The sequence below is a fragment of the Cupressus sempervirens genome, chromosome 4, assembly GCF_028749045.1.
Source record: "Cupressus sempervirens isolate cs-2001-9-10 chromosome 4, ASM2874904v1, whole genome shotgun sequence".
Taxonomy (NCBI): Eukaryota; Viridiplantae; Streptophyta; class Pinopsida; order Cupressales; family Cupressaceae; genus Cupressus; species Cupressus sempervirens.
The window spans coordinates 799,820,153-799,843,491 of NC_143121.1; the positions used below are offsets into that span (position 1 = coordinate 799,820,153).

Consider the following 23,339-nt stretch of genomic DNA (forward strand, 5'->3'; position numbering starts at 1 on the left):
TTGTCTCAGTCTGTCCACAATATCCAGAGGGGAGAGACAAAAAAAAGGTCTTTGATCTACTAATTGTAGCGAATCATGAAAACATGTTTTGGTTGAGCAATGCAAAGTACATCTGAAACAAAAGATTACTAATACTAACTACGAGATCCTGGAGACACTATCAACACAAAATTTCCATGCATCTTTTGTTGTCAATGACACAAGATTCTATGGTGATTTAATCACTTCACACCTCTGCAGTTTTCTTTTCCACAATGGCATTCAAATTCTTTAATAGGATGCCCCAAGTATTCAAAATCAATTCCTTAATCCTGCATTACATATGATCCACAATTAAATTTAGGCTTACCCAACATGCAAATATCTATAACATGAAGCTAGTTACAGATGCACATCAAAAACTTGTGCCAATGCAAAACAGATTAAAATTGTTGATGAAGAAAATATTGCAGAGATGCAAAGAAAGCTTTGAATCATATCACAGCTCAGCTAATGAAATGAGGTAGAATGCTTGTTTTATACAGAGTTGAGATTTGTACACATACAGTCAAGCACACAGTTGAAAGTCTATGAGTGATTGTATATATTCTCATTGACATCTTTTTGGCACATATTGCAAATCAAATAAGTTATTCTTGTGCTTTTTCTTGACTGTTAGGTAGTGTGCTGAAGCTGTAAAAATACAGAGATGAATTGATTGTTAATATCATCAACATATTTCAAAAAGCAGTTGACTAAATATGAAAATGAGTTGTTTCTATTATTTTCTGTTGTCTATGCTGATAACAGTGGTTGCATGGTGTTCACTCTTCCTCACGTTTGTGCCACTATTCATAACGATCGTGTCTTTTTGTATGGTCAGGCCTCTTTTGAATAGCCAAGTGCCGATGATTATTCATTTCTCTATTCCATTAATCGTATTCATCGGGTTGCCATTTTTGTCTTCATTATACCACCGTCATATATTTGATCTTCTGGGTAATGGAATAGATGATTACCATTGTGTGATTTTTCAAGTGCAGTGGAGTTGGGCATATTTCTGAAGGTTTTCATTTTTTGATATTTCTCTTATGCCGAGTATTCTGTTGTGTAGAGACAATCACAGCTGTGTAGAGACTTGAGTATTTATCAAGCGCAGAGAGTTAATATTATTATTTTTAAAATTTTAGCATTTAGTTTCTTTTTTTATTCATATATAGATAAACCAGGAGAAACTTGGTCCGAACCAAGGGTAGTAACAAAAAAGGGTACCACCATCCCGAAGTGGAAGACTAACAGAAGGAACTCTAATATCACAAGAATGGTAGCAATCTCAAAAAATATACTGCAAATTAAACCTTCCCTGCATCCCTACTTTTGGTACGGGACTGTAAAATCTTTCTTTTATTTCTTCCATTTTTTACCTTTCACAACATGCCAGCCATCTTCCATTCTGGCAGCCCCAGTCTGCCAATCCACAAGAGTTATGCATCAGTACTTGTTCATGAACCTCTGTATCTGATTCCTCATGCTGTAGCTGTGCATCCACTAGCAACGTCTCCAGACTCGTTGGTGCTCATACATTTCGCCCTATCTGCAGGAGTAATTGCACCCTTATTAGGCTGCAACTCCATATCTCCCCCATTTGGTTGCTCAACCTGAGGAGAGGGGTCTGTAGGCTTCTGTATGCTATCCCCAGCCAAAACCTGAGTAAAACTCATTTTTTCCCATCTTTCTTCTCCACCATATAGTGCTGATGTGCAACATATTTCAACCAAGACACTTCCCTCTGCATTTGTGCTTCCCCACGATTTGCTGTCATATGCTCTATTTGGAAGCATCTCTTGCACCTAAAGGGGACCACTTCATAGTCCAATGGCTGCACCCAGTGTCCTAAAGAGGTTTTTATCAAAATTTCTGCAGGCAACCCTTCTGAAATGTCCACTTCCACCAGAATAGGGGCGAAGGTGGAATGGAGAAGATTAGATGATCTTTCATCCATCATCAAAAAATTCCTAATGAGTCCTCCACCTCCTCAAGCCAAGAATTAAAACCACAAATGTAAGGGGAGACCAAGAAGTCTTACCCTAAATCGGTATTTTGTCAAAAACGTGAGCTTCACCTGCCTCTTTAGATTTGACCTCGCCATTTAACAAAATACCAGTTATATCCATAAACATCTAATGTACTCCTTCAGGGCATAAGGCACAATTATTTCAACGAGTTGATTTGAGAATTTGTATTCCTCTAAGATTGTAAGGGATTAATGATTTTCACAGGAAAAATGTAGGTTCATAGCAGCAGCAAAATAAAGTTTCCTGAAAATTCATGAAAGGTTCACCCGGGCTTGTTTGAGGTGAAATCATAGATATTATTGTGAACCTTAGGCAGAGCCCATGTTGAATTAGCCCTGGATCAGTATATGGGCTGGATTGACCCATATGTATAGGTTCTGGAGGCTGAACTCGTAAAATAGCATAATATGATTATGGTAGAACTATATGGTGGCATCTGTAGCATAAATGGTAGCTTTCATTTGGGCAACAATGCTATCAATTTACTTACACATCTCCTCAAGGCTGTGACCTATGTCACAAGGTTAAAGTTTGTGTTTGTGTTTGGCAAAGACAAAACTTAGATAAAGCTTGTGAACTGATAAACTTTGAGAAAATAACTTAATTATATTAGAGTAGTATAAATATTGAAATTCATGCATCTAATATATTATATATTTAATAAGTGATATTAAATCTAAAAGTACACAAACAAAAATATTGTATATATTGTAATTTATCATTATTAAATTTAGTATTATTTAATTGTTAAAATTTATAATTTAAAAAAAGATCTAACCTTAACCTCTTAAGTAAAAGGAAGAGGAAAAATCCCAAAGACAAGATGATCTCTTGCAAATGTTACTTTTGAAACAGTTTACTTCTAGCAACAGTAGAGAATCAGAAATTACTTCCAGCTAATAGCAGAGGCTTCATTCCAGCAATATAGGCTTCCAGCAAGTATTAGAGACGTTTTTAGTCTGGTCAAAGATGACTGTGAATGGCCAAAATAAATTAAAGTCCTTGAGATTGCAAGAAACTGGCAATGGCGATTGTCACCCTTGCAAGTTGCAGACAAATTTGTTGCCTGTGAACAGTGATAATTACTAGACACCTCCAAGCATGCAATATGTTTTTTAGATATTAAAAGTTCATTTTATTGGAAAAGTCCCTGATATAAAACTCTTAATTTTATTTTCTAAAATTTGTTGCCACTGATTTTAATCGCTTGTCTATTCAAATCGTAGTGTGAATTGAAATGAATTAGAGGAGCCTTCTTTTCTTAGTTCGCCAGATTTTGAACTTTTTGTTGTTGAAATGTAGTGAATCCTGTGAGACAAGCTGTGAGTAGAGAATTCTCAATTCTGACAACAATGAAAACTAATGATAAAAAGAGATGATATATCTCATATCTAACCTCAAGGCATTATTGATGACAATTCCCTTCACTTTCCTCCCTTTCTTTGTTTTAGAATCTTTTATCTAGCTAAATCATATGTCATGATTATAATTTGTAATGGCTTTTGCAACTTAATCATCCTCTCCAGTAGAATTAGCATGAATAAAATTTTGAGGAGCTTCTTCCTTGAAAGGACAGGAACAATGCCAATGAGATGTGGTGCTTGCAATTGAACAGTTGTATATCTATTGCACCCCCGACAACCTTTTTCTGCTACTTGATTTTCTTGATGTCATTGAATGCATCATACATGACATGCACCCAACAAGGTGTTCAATGATTGTGCCTATACTAATCTTTCTGCTGCTCTACATGCACATGCTGAATCATTAAGCTTTTGCACTAATTTTGAAGACCAAGTTCCTCAAGGGCATTTCTTTGGATTTGAAACTAGAACCAAACGTCCTCCTGTTTTTTTGATCAGTTAGTTTTCATATGGACACCTCTTGTTAGTCATCTGGGGTACTCTAAGACACACAAGCAGGTAAGGGAGTGTTCTCACAAAAGGGCTTAGAAGCAATGTTGTAAGGCATGCAAGGGAGTGTTTGGTTTGTCAACAAAAAAAGAGCATGTATGTCCAGTTGGTTTGTTGCAGCCTTTGCCATTCCAAATCAGGAATTGGAGAGCGTTTCCGTGGATTTCATCATAGGATTCACAAGGGTACAAAGTAAGGATTGTATCTATGTGTTTGTTGATAGACTCACTAAATATGCTCATTTTTATACTATATTTTCGGAGTGCAAGGCTCCAAATGTGACTGATTTGTTTTTGTAGACAGATTTTTAGACTTATGGTCTGCCAAGGAAAACTGCAAGTGGCTGGGATGCAGATTTATCTGCTTGTTTTGGCAATAACTCATTCAGTTGACAAGAATGGAGTTGACCCCAAGCACTGGTTGTCACCCTCAAACTGATGGGCGAATGGGAATTATGAACAAATGGACAGAGGTTCTTAGGAACTATGTTATGGGTGGCAAGAAACTTGTAAATGTGCATCCACCTTGGGGAGTATTGTGACAACTCTACTCATGACATGTCCATCGATATGACTCTTTTCAAGGGAGTCTAATGTTTTGATGCTATTTCTTTAATGGATTCAGTACTTCTGGATAGCAGAGTTTTTTGGGCTAAAGATTTGGTTCCGTAGAGCATAGATATTGCGAATGTACTCAAAGAAAAGTACAAAACTTATGGTAGTCCCAAAGGCAGCAAAACATGTATGATAATCACCACCCAATAGAAAGTGTTTTTGAGGTAGGAGACATGGTTTTATTGAGGCCACAACCTTATAGACAACCTTCCCTTAAGGGAAGTGGTATAGAGAAACTCAAGCCACATTTTTATGGACACCGTAAGGTTATAAGGAGGATTGGCAAGGTTCAATATGAGTTGGAGCTTGAAGAAAGCAACAAATTTCACAATGTTTTTCGTGTATCATGTTTGAAGGAGGCCCTTGAACAAAAGCCACACTTTGACTAGAGCTGCTACTGCATGATGACAAAGGCAAGTTGATTGTGGAGCTCGAAACCATCATTGATTTGAAAGAAGAGAAGTTGAGAAACAAGGTTATTCTGGTATATTTGGTGAAATGGAATAATCCCCCGTGATGATGCTACATGGGAAGTAGTGGAGATTTTTGAGCATGAAAGTTTGAAATTGCTTGAAGGCAAGCAAATTAAGGAAGAGGGAACTATCTTGTCTTCTTCCAAATAGGTTGGCTAGCGTCCAGCTTAATAAAGGCATTCTTTAAGACCATTATAAATTCATTAATTAATAATTGTTAGAAAATAAAATATAATGATCATTATAAGGTAAATTTGAATTTCAAAATGAGGTGCCAACTTTGGGTTCTAACATGTTTGTCCTTGCAGGTAGTTAATTGGTTTTTGGTGTCCTTAATTTGCTTGCATTTTCAGTCTGAGATATCTTTTTAAATCCAAAGCAGCTCTGTTCTAAGGGAGTCGAACACCATTAAGAGGTGGCTGACACATCCAAATCTGAGCACAGCCATTGAACAGGTTTGGATGATTTTGGATGGTGTAGAAACCCTAGAGTGCCATTCTCTGAGTTCTTTGCTAACCCAAGTACTGAGTGGAGAGGATGTGTGGCCAGTGAAGTTGTATTTGCAGGAGTATTGCCAAGGTGTTGCTGGGATGTGCTACACTTTTGAATACCATTTTGGTGGAGATTGAATTTGAGGGCAATTACGAGGGCTGAATGCCCAAACTAACTCCAGTATAGGGGTTGGAAAGGACTGCACCCTAATCTCCAGCCAGATATCTATGAAACCAGCCAACTATACAATTCAGCTACCCTCACGGGAGTTGCTATAGGTCTGATTTGGGCCCTCTATCATTCTAACATCGACCCAGCACATGCATAGCAGGCAGATATACAATTCGAGAGTGATTGTAGGCCATTAAGGACTGTATGTACACACGTGTAAGAAGTAAAGACTGTTAATGTTTTTATGTTTTGACCTGTGTTTGTGTTTCGGTGCATTTATATATGCTAATCTGTCTGTAAACTGTTCCTGCTTAATGACTAAGCACATACATAGTAGGCAGAGTGACTGTAGGCCAATAAGGATTGTACGTACACTATAAGCAGCAAAGACTGTTAATGTTTTGTTTTTTTGACCTGTGTGTTTTGGTGCTTATATTTCTTCAAATCTGTCTATAAACTTTTCCTGCTTAACAACCCAGCACATGCATAGTAGGCAGATACAGTTCCAGAATCACTGTAGGCCAAAAATGATTGTATGTGTAGTCGGCATAATTATTATGTAGCTGACATGTAGTTGACGAGTAGAATTAATTATATCCGAATGGGCGCAATGGTTAAGTCACCCCTTCGGGAAGGTATATGTACACTGTTTGAAATGGACTTTAAGCATCATTGGAAGCACTATGTAATCTCTTTGGCATATATGTGAATAATAAAAGGAGTACTGCTGTGTTACATGTTCTTGTCTATTGTCTGTATGCATTAAACTATTTACCCCGTAATGGTAAACTAGGCACGGTGATATAGAAGAGAGCAAAGGACAGAAGAAGACCGTACCATGTACGACTCCATAAAACAAAGCATTGAGATCGTACGGCGTGTGGTGTATGACTCCATAAAGTAGAGAATTCAGACCGTTCTACGTACGGCTTCATAAAGCAGAAGTATTAAGCCCGTACGGCCAGCAAGACAAATATGTTGGCATGCGACTAGTCCAGAGGAGCAAATAAGGCTGTACACTATTGGACAATTACAAGAGGAATCGATAAGTACAACAAAAGCCAGAGGCCGTTCATAAAGCCTTGAAGGAGGGCCGTACGGACGCCAAGGAAGGAGAGAAATTTGTGGAAGAAGTTTGTATGAACTACGAAGAGATAATTGATCTAACTAAGCAGAAGAACAAATGGAGTCTGCAGGAAAGAGGAAGTGGAAGAAAAACTTAGAGGAAGAATCTACAATTGGGAAGGGGATGAAAATGTTGCCCGCAGGTAACTGGAGTGAAGGCACCAGTAGCAGTAGCAAGCAGAAGCGTAAGACGCAGGCACATGCACCTGCAACTGCTGAAATCACACCATAGAATATAGCATTCGAAGGGTTGAGCGGTATGGAATGTAGGAAGTGGTGGTAGGAAACTCCTGACAGTCATCTAATAAAAGCCAGCATTAGAAGGTCACAAGTGGAATGGGAAATTTGGATGCTTGTTTTTTGCATCCGAGACTACGAGGGTTTCCTGTGCACCATAATCGAGACTTATGGCAGGGCCTTTTGGAGAAGCTCATTCCCATACCTGGGAAGAGACCTAGTAGTCTCATTCAAAGCAACAGATTTTACGCATGTGTTTGGCATACCAGGGCCACAAGGAAAAAAGGTAGAGCCCAAGAAGATTACCAAAGAGGTAAAAATGTTTTTGATTAGGTTGGTATGCAGAGACATGGCTGAAGTAGAACAGGAAGTATTGGTTGAAACATCAAAAGGTAGGGGGCTGAAGAAAACAAACATCCAGGAGGGACCATGGTGATGCCTGATGGATTTAGTCAAGAGCAGACTTACTGGATCAAGTAGGGCATCTGATATCTCCCTTTTGCAAGTATCCATGATGAACGGCATAATGAATGGAAAGGTGTATTATTGGGCATCCGTGCTGGCTGAACGCATGTATGAATTTATGACACTCCAACATAAGACATTTTATATGCTGTATTATGCCATAGTCCTCTTTCTCGATGCTATAGCACGGATGATTCCAGAAGATAGGTTGGAGGTGAGACCTGGACCATTAGCCCTTGGGGAACCTCCTATCATGCAGTGGAAACACTTAGACACAACTAGTGGACAAAAGGGCATTGTAGGGCAGAAGAGACCTCGGCTAGATGGAGGCGATATAGAAAGCGGACGGCAAGAGACATCTTCCGAGGAGAATAGCACGGGAGAGGAGGAAGGGGAAGATGGTGATGAAGAGGTTGAGATTATCATAGCCACCCCCTTGTTATTTCTGAGCCTTACACTGTCCGCCACTTCCTGCCTTGTTCTAGCAGGTGCGTACATGGCACATATACCAGGGTTTGGATAGACAAGACAGTTGATAGTGACGATTGCAGCACCATAGCAAGCGGTTACAGGAGCTGCACCCTGGCAGCATGGGGTAAGACCTCTCGCAGTCCGACTGATCAGACCAACAGTTGGGTTTGCCGTGGGGTTTGCACGAGTGGTAGAACCTGTCAGCCGAGAAAGTATGCCAGCTCTTGTTGAAGCACAACCGGTAGCAGAAACCGTGGCACCTACAGCAAAGTGTACTGGAGGACAGAGAGGAGACTACCATGGAGGTACCTGAACTACCAGTACCAGAGATAGCAGAGAGCCAGAATACGCTTGGTGTGCACTTGGAGGTAGTGGGTTCAGATGCAGTAGTTATGGTGGATTCAACACTCTTAGCATCAATTGAGCGAGATAGGGAGAGTCGAACTCAGAGGCTGAGTACCTACTCAAGTACATGGTTCCACCATACTCTAGTACCTCGGGTGGCCCACATGTAGACACCTACGCGGGATGAAATTCCAGGGGAAAACACTCTGCAGGCACAGGTAGCGTAGCCAGTACAAGATGTGGGACTGTCACATAGCACTGTTGAGCATATGACGGAAGTAGTAGAAAAGGCTGTGGGGGTATAGCAGGAACACCTAGTGGCGTCAGAAGCAGTGGAAACATTCTTTGCTGATATAGCCGCTCTAGCGACTCGGGCTCGACAGGTGGTGGCATCTGCGGAGGCGCAGGCTTTAGACTCAGTGGTGAAGGAGCTGGAGGGTGTGGTATCTTTATGAGATTAGGATGCCCAATTGCCTTTACAGTTTGCTTTAAGGAAAGAGGTTGGCCAAGTGTGGAAACTACAGAAATGCGTTAAGATTGGGCCACCATGAGGAGTTCAAGCTTGGAGAGCCGGATAGAGACATTGACCCAGGAGATTGTGCAGATATACACGGAGGCATATTACACCCTTTGGAGGAGCTAGGCAAATCAGGCAACAGTTGAGAGGGCTCGGGAAGAGTCAATTGCCAGGTTAGCCGCGGAAAGGGCGGCTTGGGAATCCGAGAGGGTAGCCTTGCTAGAAAAACAGAGTCAGTTACAACAATTGGCAGCAGAGAAAGAGAAGCTAGTAGATGAGAAAGAAAAGGAATTGGGAGAGATTATTGGGATGATGCAGTCAGCTCTAGAGCTTCAGATGGAAGCGGAAGCCGAATTGAAAGTTCAAAATGAGCAAGTCTACAAGCTATGGGCTGAGCTGAGTGAATTGAGAGCACAAACACCTACCACGCCAGGGACCCATCCCCTTGCCTAGTATCTGTGTATTGATGTAATTAGTTGTGCAATTTTCAATTTTGAGTTTTGTTACATTGTCGTCCGGAGACAACTTTACTTTTTTGGAGGGGATGGTGTAGTCGGCATAATTATTATGTAGCCAACATGTAGCCGACGAGTAGAATTAATTATATCCAAAAGGGTGTGACGGTTGAGTCACCCCTTCGGGGTACACTGTCCGAAAGGGACTTTAAGCATCATTGAAAGCACTATGTAATCTCTTCGGCATATATGCAAATAATAAAAGGAGTACTGCTGTGTTACATGTTCTTGTCTATTGTCTGTATGCAGTAAACTATTTACCCCTTACGGTAAACAGTATCTACACGTGTAAGCAGCGAAGACTTAACCAGGATTTGTATGCCACAGTAATGCATTGATATTGTATTTTATCCAGTCAACACTTTATTTGTATCGCATGAATTTAAATCTGTGACTCCTCTTCCTAGAATCCCATGCTTTTACTGTTTGAGCTCACCCCAGTTGATTCTTTGTTATTTCCAATATTTAGTTTAAAGACAACAACTGACATTTACAACTATCAACTATGTATTCCTTAAATTAGGCAGAACACAATTGTTAATAATTGAATATTTTCTAGATTGAACTAGTGGCCAAAGCCTTATAGTTTTAGCGTGTGTATTATTTGAAGGACCATTGCACTTCTTTCAGTATTATACATGGTGACTATTCCTGTGAGAAGCAAATGGGATTATGCTCTCTTAATTTAATTGTTGCTTTGGGCACCTGCGTGGTTTATTTTACTGCCATAATAAGAGCATTTCCTATTTTTTCTCAAATTTCAATGATTTGTATATTAATAACTGGATTTGAATGGACATTGTTTCTATATCCCTCAGGATGGGAGACGTTTCAAAAAATACAGAGGCATGGGTTCTCTTGAGGCCATGGAGAAAGGGAGTGATACTCGGTATCTTGGGGATAGATCTAAGCTAAAAATTGCACAGGGGGTCTCAGGGGTGGTGACTGATAAAGGCTCCATTTTGAAGTTGATTCCTTATACTATGCATGCAGTAAAGCAAGGCTTCCAAGATCTTGGAGCACAATCTCTGCATGTTGCTCACAAGAACACCAGATCGGGAGCTTTGAGAATAGAGGTATTCTTTTGTACCAACGAAAGCATTGATTTTGCAAAGAATTACTTACATTTGATTGTTGTACCACATATATGTACCATGGGTCAGTTTGGCTTCTGTCTTGCAATTTTGACTGCATGCAATACCCTTTAGCCTTTAGGCTTTTTTCCATCATTAGCAGGTTTGTTTGTTCCTGACTGCAAAGTGGGAGTATGGCATATAGTTAGGTATTGCTTGCAAGATATACACAGTTCTATCATCACAATAGCCTTTTGTTAATTTATATGTACTAAAATCTGAAATATATCAAAGAAATGTATTTCATATTAATCTTTGGTCTAGATGTTTTGACTTGTTATGCTTTAGGATCCTGAAGTCTGCAAACATTTCCTCTGTTTCGATACCGTTCACATGAGATCCTGAAAATTTCCCTATGCTGTTGCATTAGTATGTTTTTGCCATTTTTAATACCATTTACCCTTGATTTCCAGCTTGCAACTGTTTTACAAATAACTAAAATAAGTATCACACAGTCTTCCATTTCTAGGCCTAGCTGTCCCTGTTTATGGTATGCACGTTCTCATTATTTCTAAGTACCTGTTGGTGTTTCTGTGCAATCCTCCATTTTCATGTGTTTCTATGGAGTACTACCATTCCCATGGCACAATGAGATAGAGGGGGTGAATACTGAATACAGCTCATTTGCATTTCAATTTATTCATTGGATACAGCACTTTTCAAGTAAGGTCAGGATTGATAAATAGTCTGACATGAACCAAGTCTCAGTTCAGTGCTCCAGATTGTTGTTTCCTTCTCATAAATAGCGGATTACTGTGAGTAAAGAGATAGTTCCTTTTTGGACGTGAAGTAGCTTAGAATTCTCTGGGGGATTTTGCATTTTGCTCTGTCTGGAAGTTTACTGTATCCTACTAGTCTGTAGATATGCTCATATCGAATCTAATTTCTCTGAACCTCTCATATTCAAATTTTATCCCTTGTGCAGGTTCGCACAGGTGCTGCTCAGGCTGAAGGTGGCATCCATGACTTGTTCTCCTATGAAAAGAAGCGATTTTGAGCTCCAATGTGCTATGGACAAGTTTTCGATTTTAAGTTCCGTGTGGTGGATAGGTTTTGTTACACCTCTTCATTTGCACAGATAGGCAGTATGTATCAAGTTAATGGAAGGATTCCAAGGTGAAGGTTGATAATTATTATTAGTCCCTGCCTATTTATAGGCAGGGTACTAATGTTTTTTTTTACCCCCCACCTCTATTAATTTTTGGAGAACAATTACTCTATTTCCAAAGTTATCCCTAAAGTTCAACAAACTTTCTATTTTAAAATTAATTTATATTGATCTATTACCTTTTTCTAATTGGCCCATTACATTTTTGGTTGGGTTTATTTTATTTTTCCATTTCAAAAAATACAATATTTTCTAACATGCATTAATGAATTCATTAATTGCACTCTATCTTTTACATATTTATGACAAGTTCGTTATTAATTACAACTTTATCTTTTGTATATTTGTCACAAATTCATTAGAGTTATAAAATAATTACAACTTTATCTTTTAGATATTTGTCACAAGTTGATTAGATTTATTAAAAAGTCATGTTTTTATCTTTCACAAGAAAAATAATGTCTTATCAATATTAATATCACAATTTTTAGTTTTGAATATAGTATTTAAAAATGTTAATATATTTTATATTATTTTAAAAATTGGTTTTATATAAATCAATAATTACTAAATTTGATTTTTTATTAAAATATATTATTGCTATTAAGAATTGTATTGCTTTATATATATAAATTTTATTATATATCAATTAAAAAAATTAAAAACAATTAATCTCCAAATTTAACTTATGTAATAAAATTCTAAAAATCTTAAATTTCTTAGTTAAAACTCTATTCATTCAAATCTCGCAATTTTACAATGCATTACATTATTTTGTATATTTTTAGACAATGGCTAGTTGCCACATTATTCTATAAAATTAAAATTTAAAATATTAACTAAAAATCTAAAGTAAATTTGCTAAAATTTATAACTTCTTTTTTCAAAACTATAATTTTAACAAATATTACGTCCAATTTGTTTCCCTAGAGGTAGGGACTCCAGCTCTCAAAGAACTCTTGTTTACTAATATTTATATAAACAATGCATATCTATATTAATAAATTTGTTGGTCAAGATTGAATGGGAATTTTCAAAAGTACTTTTTGAAGTAACAAGAATGTATCATATTGTTAGCATAGCAGAAAAAATCTTTTGGGAAAAATATCAGCAAACCAAATTTATAAGATTTTTTTTGGAAAAATTGGAATTGAAATGGAAAGAAATCAAATTTGAGAAAGTAAAACATGAAAAAATGTTTAGAAGAGACAAAAACTACTTGTTTTTGAAATAAAGGCACTTTCATAGCATATAAAGCAAATAAAATAGAAAGTTTAGCCATGAATTGTCTAAAATTAGGAGTTTAGCCCATGAACTGTCCAAATGAAAGCTTGTCTAATAGCAGAATGTAGTGTAACATGTAAGCTTTGCCATGAATGATTGTTTGAAAGTTCTCAATGTAGATAAAGTTATTGCTAAGTTAACAATAGAACATTTCATTGAATGAAATGCGAGTAAACCTCTAGTCTTGCTGTATGATGTTGAGTGGATGGTAAAAAGTGCACAGAGACTGTGGTGGGGGAAGTGAACCAGTAGCTGTTATAGCTAACTTTATGCATGCACAGACCCTAAATATTACATTGGATTTCAACGATTTGTTGTTCTCGTCTCTATTTGTGACTTCATAATGCCCCTTTCATGGGTAGTCCAAGCTATAAGAGAGTTTGGCCTATTAGGGATTCTCATAGTTTAGTAGAGCCTAACCAATTTGTTGTGGAGCTGAACAAGGAGTTTAATTTGAGGTAACAAGAACTCACCTATTAATCTACATCAAAAGGTATAATTTATTAATATAAACAACATTGATGGTACATGATTCATACTTTGTTAACTATAATCACATGTAATATGATATACCTTAACATACGTGACATTGTTATGTTGGATAAACCATTCATAGCTTTCAAGGTCACCAATAACAAAACAACACAAGGAAGAGTTGTTTGGGAGCCTTCATAAAGGGGCTTGTATGTCTTCTCAAGTAGAGGTACATCGTGAAACATCAAGGTCATCATCATCAACATGATGGAATGCGCTTGGACTAAATGTGTCATGGATCAATGTATTTGTACCATCCTCTTCAATTGTATTTTTTGGCGCATGATCATCATCTTCCATGGAATCATTATCTTCACCTTTGATATTAGCACCTCAATGTCCCATCGCTTTGAAAACCATACTGTCATGATTTTGATGGTCCATATCATGTACTTCCATGGGGAGATCGACCTATATAAAATTGATGAACATAAATAAACCATGATTATGATTTCATAATTTGGGAATTTCATATGTATATAAATTGCTAAAATGATATAATGAAAAACTTACCAGTGGATGATAGTCAAGCCCTCCTTCAATGTGACCATTCTCCCAACAATGTCTCTTAGTTGTTTTGATTGACAATCATCTACGGTTTAATCCTTTACAAAGTTTGCAGTGACGGTAACATTTTCCATCACCTTTTCTTTCTAAATTAGACCACAATACAATGATTGTCTCTCTATTTTTCTCTTCACTAAAATTAGCCGACATGATCCTAGACCTAGTTATATATAGATATTGAAAAGTTAGTTAAAGAGGAAACTACTTAGATATATTCTTTGCAAAAACACATTAATATTTACATGAAGATTTAGAATTTATAAAATAAAAAACTCGAGAGAGAATACTACTATTTGTACAATACACATACACATATAACAATATATAAAGATATTATTAAAGCCATGAAGTCTAAAAATACTTCCTATTCACTTGAAAAAGAAATATAGAGTTGATTAAAAGATCTTGATTTAATTAAAGTCTATATAAAACAATGAGTCTAGATTCACAATTAAAGTCCTTGCACAACACAATACATCAATATTTACATGAAGGTTTAGATATTTTGAAATAAAGAACTTGAGAGGGAATACTACTATTTGTACAATACAAACATATAACAATATATAAAGATATTATTAAAACCATTAAGTCTAACCATGCTTATATGCTTGAAAAATAAATATAGAGTCAATTAAAAGGTCTAGATTCAATTAAGGTCCATATGAAACAATGTGTCTAGATTTACAATTAAAGTCCATCATCATCAATTAAAGCCCTTGCAAAACATTCATTAGTCTCCAACAAATATGGAAACATCAGTGTGATTCACATTCAGGATCATATTCTCCTTCCTCTATGTCATATGAGTTCTCTCGTTCTCGAATATACGAATTCACACAATATATCATCAAGTGACGGTTCATGCGTGTCTTCTTTCCAATGGAAGGTTTGTCAAACATGTAGCATTGGTTAAGGACATGAGTTGGCTGAAAGTTTTCCTTGACATGCTTGAAACCTTGAAAATATTCATACTAGTTGACATTTCCTTGTCCAAGCATGCAACCATTCAAGTTCAGATAGTTATGGGCTACATAGACTAAAATGTCTCACAAACCATCAATTTATTGAATCAGTTTGGCTGGACAAAATCCTAACTTTAAACAAACTTGAATAAAACTGAAATCATTTGGGAATTCATAATAATCATGTGGAAATGGTGCCACAAATAAACAATGAATCGCTGTAGCATGATTATTCAACCATTCCTCTTAATCTTGGATAGGAGTGGTTTCCTATATAGCTACACTCCATTCCTGTGAGAGAGTAGCTTTAAGTAGAAGTGGTCAATTTCCTCCATTCATGTTGACAAGATAAGTTTTAATTTCTTTATCAATTGTTTGTGGAGAGGGATTATATAACACGACCTATTCGTCTGGAAGTTTTGTACTCGCATCTCCAAATTGCACGTGTTGTTGATCATAGTTGACCTACTGATGATAATGTAGCCTATGGTTGTAACTTCCATATCTAATTCTGAGTCCATTATAAAGCACCCTTTCCCTAATCATGTTGTGTCCTTTATTTGATCTGTTAACACAAAGACATGGTTTAATCTCTTACTTCCTATTACTGAGTTAGTGGATGGAAAGTCTCAATTTAAGCTAATGCACAATATGTTGGTAAATGCAATATATAAATTAATTAGTATAACATATCGAATTAGATAAAAGGCATACCATCTTGAATATATAAATTAATAAGTATAACATCTAGTAAAGGCAATATATAAGAAGATGGTGTTCAAAATTGGTACTTATTTTTTGGTAAAATACTATACCTACATAATTTTTGTACAAAGATCTCTAACATGATGAGCGCGGCTATTGCAGTTACCATGTGCATGGCCGTCGTAGAGAGCTGGTGATGGAAGGCATTTCTATTACACTCGCTCGGTTGCTTCTCCTGCTTTCGGCGGCGCTCGGCTTGGGTTCTTGCACGTTTGAGCTCTATAGTCTAGTATGTGATCCACAGGCAGTGTCTTCAGCAGAGATGCCCTTCGTCCTGTGTACTCAGGTCTGTGTTCAGTCTGCTTTTGGTTTTGGGTAATTACTTGCTCTATCTTCTTTGCGAGTGAGTAATAGGTGCAACTGTGAGTGTAGAGGCAGAGCCGTGTGTAGAGCTGCAAGTGAGTAATAGTAACAAGGGTAGCCGTGAGGATGCAGGAACATCTGTGAGTGCTGGAACAACTGTAAGTGTAGGGTAGAGTCGTTAGTGAGCCGTGCTGCTGGTTTCTTTACTGAGTGAGCCGTGGTTTGCTGCAGTGAAGGACTGACAATTTTTCCTATCTTCTTTTGTAGGCTGTTGCTTACCACCAACTCACTTGGTGTTGCTTGTCAACTGTTTGACAACATAACTCTGATCGGGTGTGCTGGTGTCTACGAGTTGTTTGAAGTTTGTTTGCAAACTATTTGACAAATTGCTAGTTGAAAGTTGTGTAACAACATCCAACGGAGGGCACATTTCCTAGACGAGTGCAAGTTTATCCGTATGCTATGGATCCCCAATCCGACCTAGTCACATTTCAACAAATAGTTGTTCGCTTGACAAAAATGGAGACTGATCACAAGGCCCTGCAAGACACAACTCTTTCGTCATCCTCGCTCTCTCTTAGTCTTGGTGATAGGTTGATTAAGGTTGAAGCTGAGAATCAATCTCTCCAGTGTACTGTGCAGTCCTTACATGAGACACTTTCAGATACACTAACTGATTTGAAGAGTCAACTTAACTAGCATATGCAAAAGAACCTGGATGTACCTACAACGCTAAGTACAGCTAATATGGATATTGCTCAACTCAAACTTGAAATGATCAATTTGCAATTGTCTGATATTGACCAATGGAGGAAGAAACAATTTGAATTCGGCAACAAACAATCCTCCTTGAAAACCGAAATAGAACAACAGTTGAAATCATGGGCATCTATTTGTAATAACCCTATCTCCACTTCCACTTCTCTCCCTAGAGCAGAGAAGCTAGTCCCAATTAAGATAGTAGATGAAAGGGTCAGGTGCGCCCGTGAGCTCAACTTGCGAGTCTATGGTCTCCCTCTTCCTTCGTCGTCTTCTTCTTCTTTTTCAAAGCCTCTTGCAGCAGGTTACTCTTTCCTCAAGGACCAACTGGATATCACTGACATCACACTAGACTATGCCTGGGTTGGGCATGATAGCACCCTCTTTATTTGGTTTCTCTCACTTGTTGACCGCCTTCAAGTTCTTAGGGCAAAGAGGAAGCTTTTCCCTTTCTCTGCCAAGATTTATCTTGATGATGGTCGTACTAGATCACAAGTGATAGAACTTAAGCAGGCTCGGGTTCTTATTATGGCTGCCCGACAGGAGGGCAAGTGGGCAGTGATTAGAAACCTCAAGGAGGTGATTCAAGACACTTTTCCTGCAGGTTGGGAGTTGAGGTCGGCCTCTAAGGCTAATTGATGTGCATAATTTGTACAAATTCACCACACACACATATCCTCTCTCTCTCTCTCTCTCTCTCTCTCTCTCTCTCTCTCTCCCTCCCTCCCTCCTTCATCTGTTGCTTGATTTTGTTATTGTTCTTTCGTGAATACCGTTTGGTGTTCCGTCTAGTGCCATCTTATTGGTTGTAAACTTCCAGTCCCATAGACCCGCGTTGTGGTCTCTCGTCAGACATTAATATTTTATCTATCTATCTATCTACTATATTGAACCACTTCAACATTTTTCACACAAGCATAAATACTTTGATCTTTAACTTGGAAAAACATATTCCAATAATTAAAATACAAACATATCAATTTCTTATTTCCTAAGAATACCCTTAATCAAAGAATTAGCTAACACCTCTTTGTACATCAAATATCCTAAATAAAGCAAGAGAAAAGAAACTCAAATGCTAAAACTTAGAGCTGGAGATGAAATTAGCAATGGTGAACTAGTTTGTTGTTGGAAAGCTCTATTTTCATCCAACTCCTAGTTTAACAATGAATATAGCTAGACATTCCAAATGTAATAATAAGTAGAAAAACATGATGAAAAAGATAATTAACTTATAAAAATGTTAATTTAAGAGTATTGATCAACATATGATGATTGACTTGCACCCAATATATGATAAATACTTAAGTTATTGACAAAAATTGACAACTACAAGAGATACAACAATAGTAAATCCAAATTATTTTCATTAAAAAATTTATTTATTCAATGCAATACTAAATAAGCTATAGGGATAAGATAAGATAAGATAATGATATTAATGTCCAACAAGAGACCAACAAGGGCCTATGGGACTGAAGGATACAATAGTGCAAAGAAGAACAACAGGAGCACCAAATGACGTCTGGGGAAACAAAAACACACCAAACAGGAAAGCAAGAAAATAAGAGAGAGAGAAGGATCAATACACCTTACTCGGTACAAAGGAATCCTGCACAGAAGGAAGGCCCATGACAACAACAAAAGCAATAGATGAAGAAGAGAGTGAGAACCACCTTGACAAGGAGAAGAGGACCTATCTCAAAGAAGAAAGAAATCCCAACAATGAAACAGATGGGGGTGACTAGGGGCACTGTGATGTCAATGAGTGTAATAGGAGGAGTTTCGTTGGCGAAGAGGTGCACTGCAGGGCCACTTGGAGTTGGAGAGGTCAATGGTAGGGATGCATCATACCTCAAGCCAAAGATAAGGTCGAAAAGAAGGTCATGATAGTGATAGTGTAGTGAAGTTGCTTGCACGTCATTTGGCCTTGAGGTCGACCTTGACTCCCAACCTATAAGAAAAGTGTCTCAAATGCCACGAGGTTTCAACAGTCAGACAGCAAAGACAAGAACCCGAGCCTGCTTAAAATTGCCACCAATGACATGTCCTGGAATGCAGCCTTTAGGACCTGCTAGAGTTGGTCGTAGAGGCCAGCCTCGACTCCCAACTAGTAGGAAAAGTGTCTTGAATCACCGCCTTGAGGTTTCTGATCATTGCCCATTTACCCTCCCGCTGAGCAGCCACAACAAGAGCTTGAGCCCGCTTAAGTTTTGTCACCAACAATCTAGTGAGATCCTCACCAAGATAAATCTTGAAGTGGAGAGAAAAGAGCTTCCTCTTTGCCCTAAGAGCTTGAAGGCAGTCAACAATTGAGAGGAACCAGATAAAGAGGGTATTGTCATTCCTGACCCAGGCACAATCTAGGGATATAAGGTGCACCATATAAAATAAAAAACACCCACAACTTCCAATATCAATATTCCTCACAATACAATACATAATCATGATTGTCCTAACATGGGACTGTGGGTAAAAAGAGACCATGATACATATCTAAGCCATGTAAGATCAAACTAGATACACAATCCACCGTTGATGGAACAATGAACTTCCTACAAAAAATACAAGCCTTCAAAACTCAATTCCTTTGAAACATTGACAAGAATCAATGTTGGACTATGACTGTAATAATTAATATTGGTTTGTCAATTTGTAATGAAGAACCATCGATGCAAGGACTGTGACAACTCTACCTCTACCTCTTCATTGCTAACAATCAATGTTGCAATTCCTTTTTTACCTTCCATTGATACAAATGTTAGTAACTCATCACATTGATCCCTCTTCACTTAAGTCCATACACCATAGCTATCATACTGAATGCTGATCGAACCTACTAATCCATAGTCCACAAGTGAGCTCATTATTTATAGTGCATAATCCTAAACACATATTTTCAAGACAACATTATATCAAATTCCTTCGATTAAACCAAGGCATTTTAATGATAAATCAGACTGCAAAATTGCCACTAAGGATAATATGTATAATTTCAACATTAACGAAGAATCCTTTGTCCCTCGACTATCATGGTGTCAAGATCGGATGCATATTTAACAAGAAATTTACATCACTCTACATTTTCTAACCTCATATGCTGATTTTCTAATCCCATATTTTGCCTTTGAGTAGTACTGCTTGATTACAAGAGTAGATGCATGTTGGAAAGAATCTTGGAAGTGGTCCCATACTTCAAGAAAGTTATGTATTAAAAAGATGCCTCTATCCCTGCATTCTGCAGTTCGAGTTTGACATTTAATGGAAATCCTTAATTTTTGAGTTTGATTGTCTAGGTTTTTCATTTACCTAGAGAGAAAACATTGGTTGACTCAATTGGGATGGGTGAAACTTTATCCAACTTTGTTTATTTTTGGTCTTATAATCATTTTTCTTGCAAGGTGATTTTCCACTTTAGCAGAAGCTAAACACTACTAAACTTTGGATAATTTGAATTTGATGGTGAGATGGATTTCCAAAAATTTGAACTTAATTATTTCTCTTTTAGATCGTGTAAAGCCTTTTGATTTTTCCTAAATTTTTCTTCTAACAACCACTCACAATTTTGGCATAAATAAGGGTTATTGAGAGGGGTGGGAAAGTTCCTATAATATAATGGTGTAAAATAATTGAGTTTTTTGAAGAGGAGGAAATAAATATTTTATATGTGGTTAGAGGAACAAAGAGAACTTTTTATTTGCAAAATTCATGGAATGAAGAGATCAACTTCCTCCACCTTTAGAGAGTATCTTTTTGAACTTATTAATTAGTGTTGTTTTTATGGGAGAACCAAGAAACCCAAAATATGCATTAGTTCTCCATTGAGATCTACTAGAAATATGTTGGAAATGCGGGCTTATATATACATATATTGTATGCATATGTATATTGAGTGCAATATGCATTGCTTCTCACTCTTAAGGAAACACTATGCTTGAATTGTGGTGTAGAATGTGAGCTCATTATTTATAGTGCATAATCCTAAACATAAACTTTCAAGACAACATTACATCCAATCCCTCCAATTAAACCAAGACATTTTAATGATAGATCAGACTACAAAATTGCCATAGATTTGACACTGATGATAATATATATAATTTCAACATTAACAAAGAATCATGTGTCCCTCAACTACCGTGATTTCAAGATGGGATGCATATTTATTAAAGATCACAAAGATCAAATTCATATTTAAGAGCATCCAATGCCCTACCAAATCCCAAAAGATCATAAATTTTGAATGGTTACAAAGGGATGAAAAGAATGGTCACCTAGTGAAGTGTTGAGCAAAAATGGTCTTGTGAGCATTTGAGAGAAGACTTAGGAATTTGGGTAAATCCTTATAAACCCTATTTGAAGGAGAAAATGTGTGGTAGGTTGAAGAATTAGGTTGGTAGCTTAGTAGTTTGGCCACATTAGCTACATAATAACATATGTGTTCTAGAACACTAAAAAGAGTATTCCTAGTTTACATTTGTCATGTACTTGTAAACTTTGATGTAATAAAGTCAACATTCCTAGGACAATGTAAATGCTATATACGATGCAAAATTCTTGCATACAGACGATTATAATTTATTCCATTAAAGTTGCAGTAAGATACATAATCAAATTGACATGATGGAAGCAATATTTTATACCATGGATATTTCAACAACCTATAGAAAATTGGTTGGTTCCTTTGGCATTTTTTAATTGTTCTTTACTTAGGAAAAGAGATCATATATCATTTGTGTTGCCAAATCCTGTCCAATAATAAATCATTAAGGGAATATAAGTTGAATAACCTATAAATAAGTGCAAATTAAAAAAGTCATAAAACCTAATATAGGTGCTACACTAACACAACAGTAAGAATGATAATTTATAGGTTGCTAAGTAAGAAGGATAAGTAGGATAACATCCCATACAATATTAAAAATGCTCCAATAGGCCCTCATTGACCGCTAGAAATGCTCCAATAGGCCATCATTGACTTCTTGTAGAAGTTCAACCACACATATCAATCATGCTAGGATCATAATGAACAAGCCCTCAATGTCTTCTTCTCTTGTGAATTATAATTTTCAATAGTTGTAGTTTCACATGATAGTAATCTACCAAAACATATCAATACATATATCCTATATTAGAAAACATCACATTGTCATTTTTTTTAGACATGCTCCAAAAAAGTAACACCAATAACAACTTGAATAACCTCTTCCACCCACAAAGAACCCATGTAAAAGTTTGAGGACATTCTATTAGGGTTGTTCTCTTCATGGTCAAAATCATAAAAGTACTATGAAAACACATCAATAATTCAATTTTCACTTTTTAAATATATTGGCTATCTTAGGTGTTAGTTTCCTTTCAATTCATCACTGTCAATTGAAATCATAGTTCAACCTAAGATGAAGAAAATGAAATTAATGGGAAAATTGATCATATGCCTTCCTGAGGCCTCTAGTTTTTCTTCTCTAATAAGTACTAAATATTGTATATAGACTAATGGTATATGCATATAACAACCCATTAACATCATCCAAGTTTGAAGCATATGGTTGCAAAATATTAACCAAGTTTGCAAAAAGAGATATCCACTACTTTGCAATGTCTAGAGACTTGAGAGTACAAGGAAAAATTTCACCTTAAGTGTGAGTGATTGCCATGCAATTAGTATCCTTGTTTACTGAAAGAACACATATTAGAGAAATCTAAATGTTCTTTTTCCCTAAGAAATCTTTATAGTGCCTTGTTACATGCTTGTAATATTAAAAAAATTGGTAAACATTTGTATATAATTAAAGTAGTAGAAGATAGGAAATTGGATCATGGATGCCAGCATTAAGGTAGAAGATGGGGAGTAACGAGCATTCACACAAGCAAAAATGATCTTGTCTAAAAGAAAATTGTGCAACAGTCTGTAGTTACATACCCTAGAAGTTTCTTCCATGAACATCTTGAGCTGCTTGTATTAAATACTCGTTATTACTTAAATCTCCTTTCCTTTTACCCTAGTTGTCACTTTGTTATGTGACAATAGAAAATGATCTTTATGTATATACAAACCTTCCAGTCTATTGCCCCCATGGGAGCAGGTGTGGTGGACTCATTGCTTGCAAATTTTAGGGTGCATATGTTGCATTCCCATAGTGGCATTCATAACTTGTATTTGAAATTTTATATGATGGGAAGTTGGATGCCAACTTTGAGGTAAGAGCTATAGAGCAAAGGCCATTGACATAAACCCTAATATGGTGATTGAGGTAGGAGTTTTTTCTTTGGGAAAAAACAACATCAATGTTCACTTTGATTTTTCCCTAATGTGGCACAAATGAACACATTGCTTTCATCTTAGGCCTAAGTTGTTAACAATTTAAATATTTCATTTGCATGTCTGATTCTATAGCAAAGAAGCATAGATTGGAAACCAATCTTGATTAATTGTGAAATAAAATTGCAAAATTCTTGATTTTCTCCTTGAGGAAAAAACTTATTTTCAACTAACAATATGCACCCTAGCCTATAGCCCTCTACCCAT

The 23,339-nt window shown here is 36.9% G+C and overlaps 1 protein-coding gene across 2 annotated transcripts in view; it reads left to right on the plus strand.

Moving 5' to 3' along the window:
- LOC149563807 (inosine-5'-monophosphate dehydrogenase 2-like) overlaps positions 1 to 11,822 on the plus strand; it is a 32,261-nt gene extending 20,439 nt beyond the window's left edge. The window contains exons 4-5 of one of the 2 annotated variants that reach the window (XM_089826938.1): positions 10,211 to 10,468; positions 11,451 to 11,822. In XM_089826938.1, the coding sequence (XP_089683064.1) occupies positions 10,211 to 10,468; positions 11,451 to 11,522 (330 nt within the window). In that variant the 3' untranslated portion in view covers positions 11,523 to 11,822. The remainder of the gene's footprint in view (positions 1 to 10,210; positions 10,469 to 11,450) is intronic. The other variant, XM_089826939.1, reaches the window with a different exon arrangement.
- Positions 11,823 to 23,339: the final 11,517 nt, after the last annotated feature.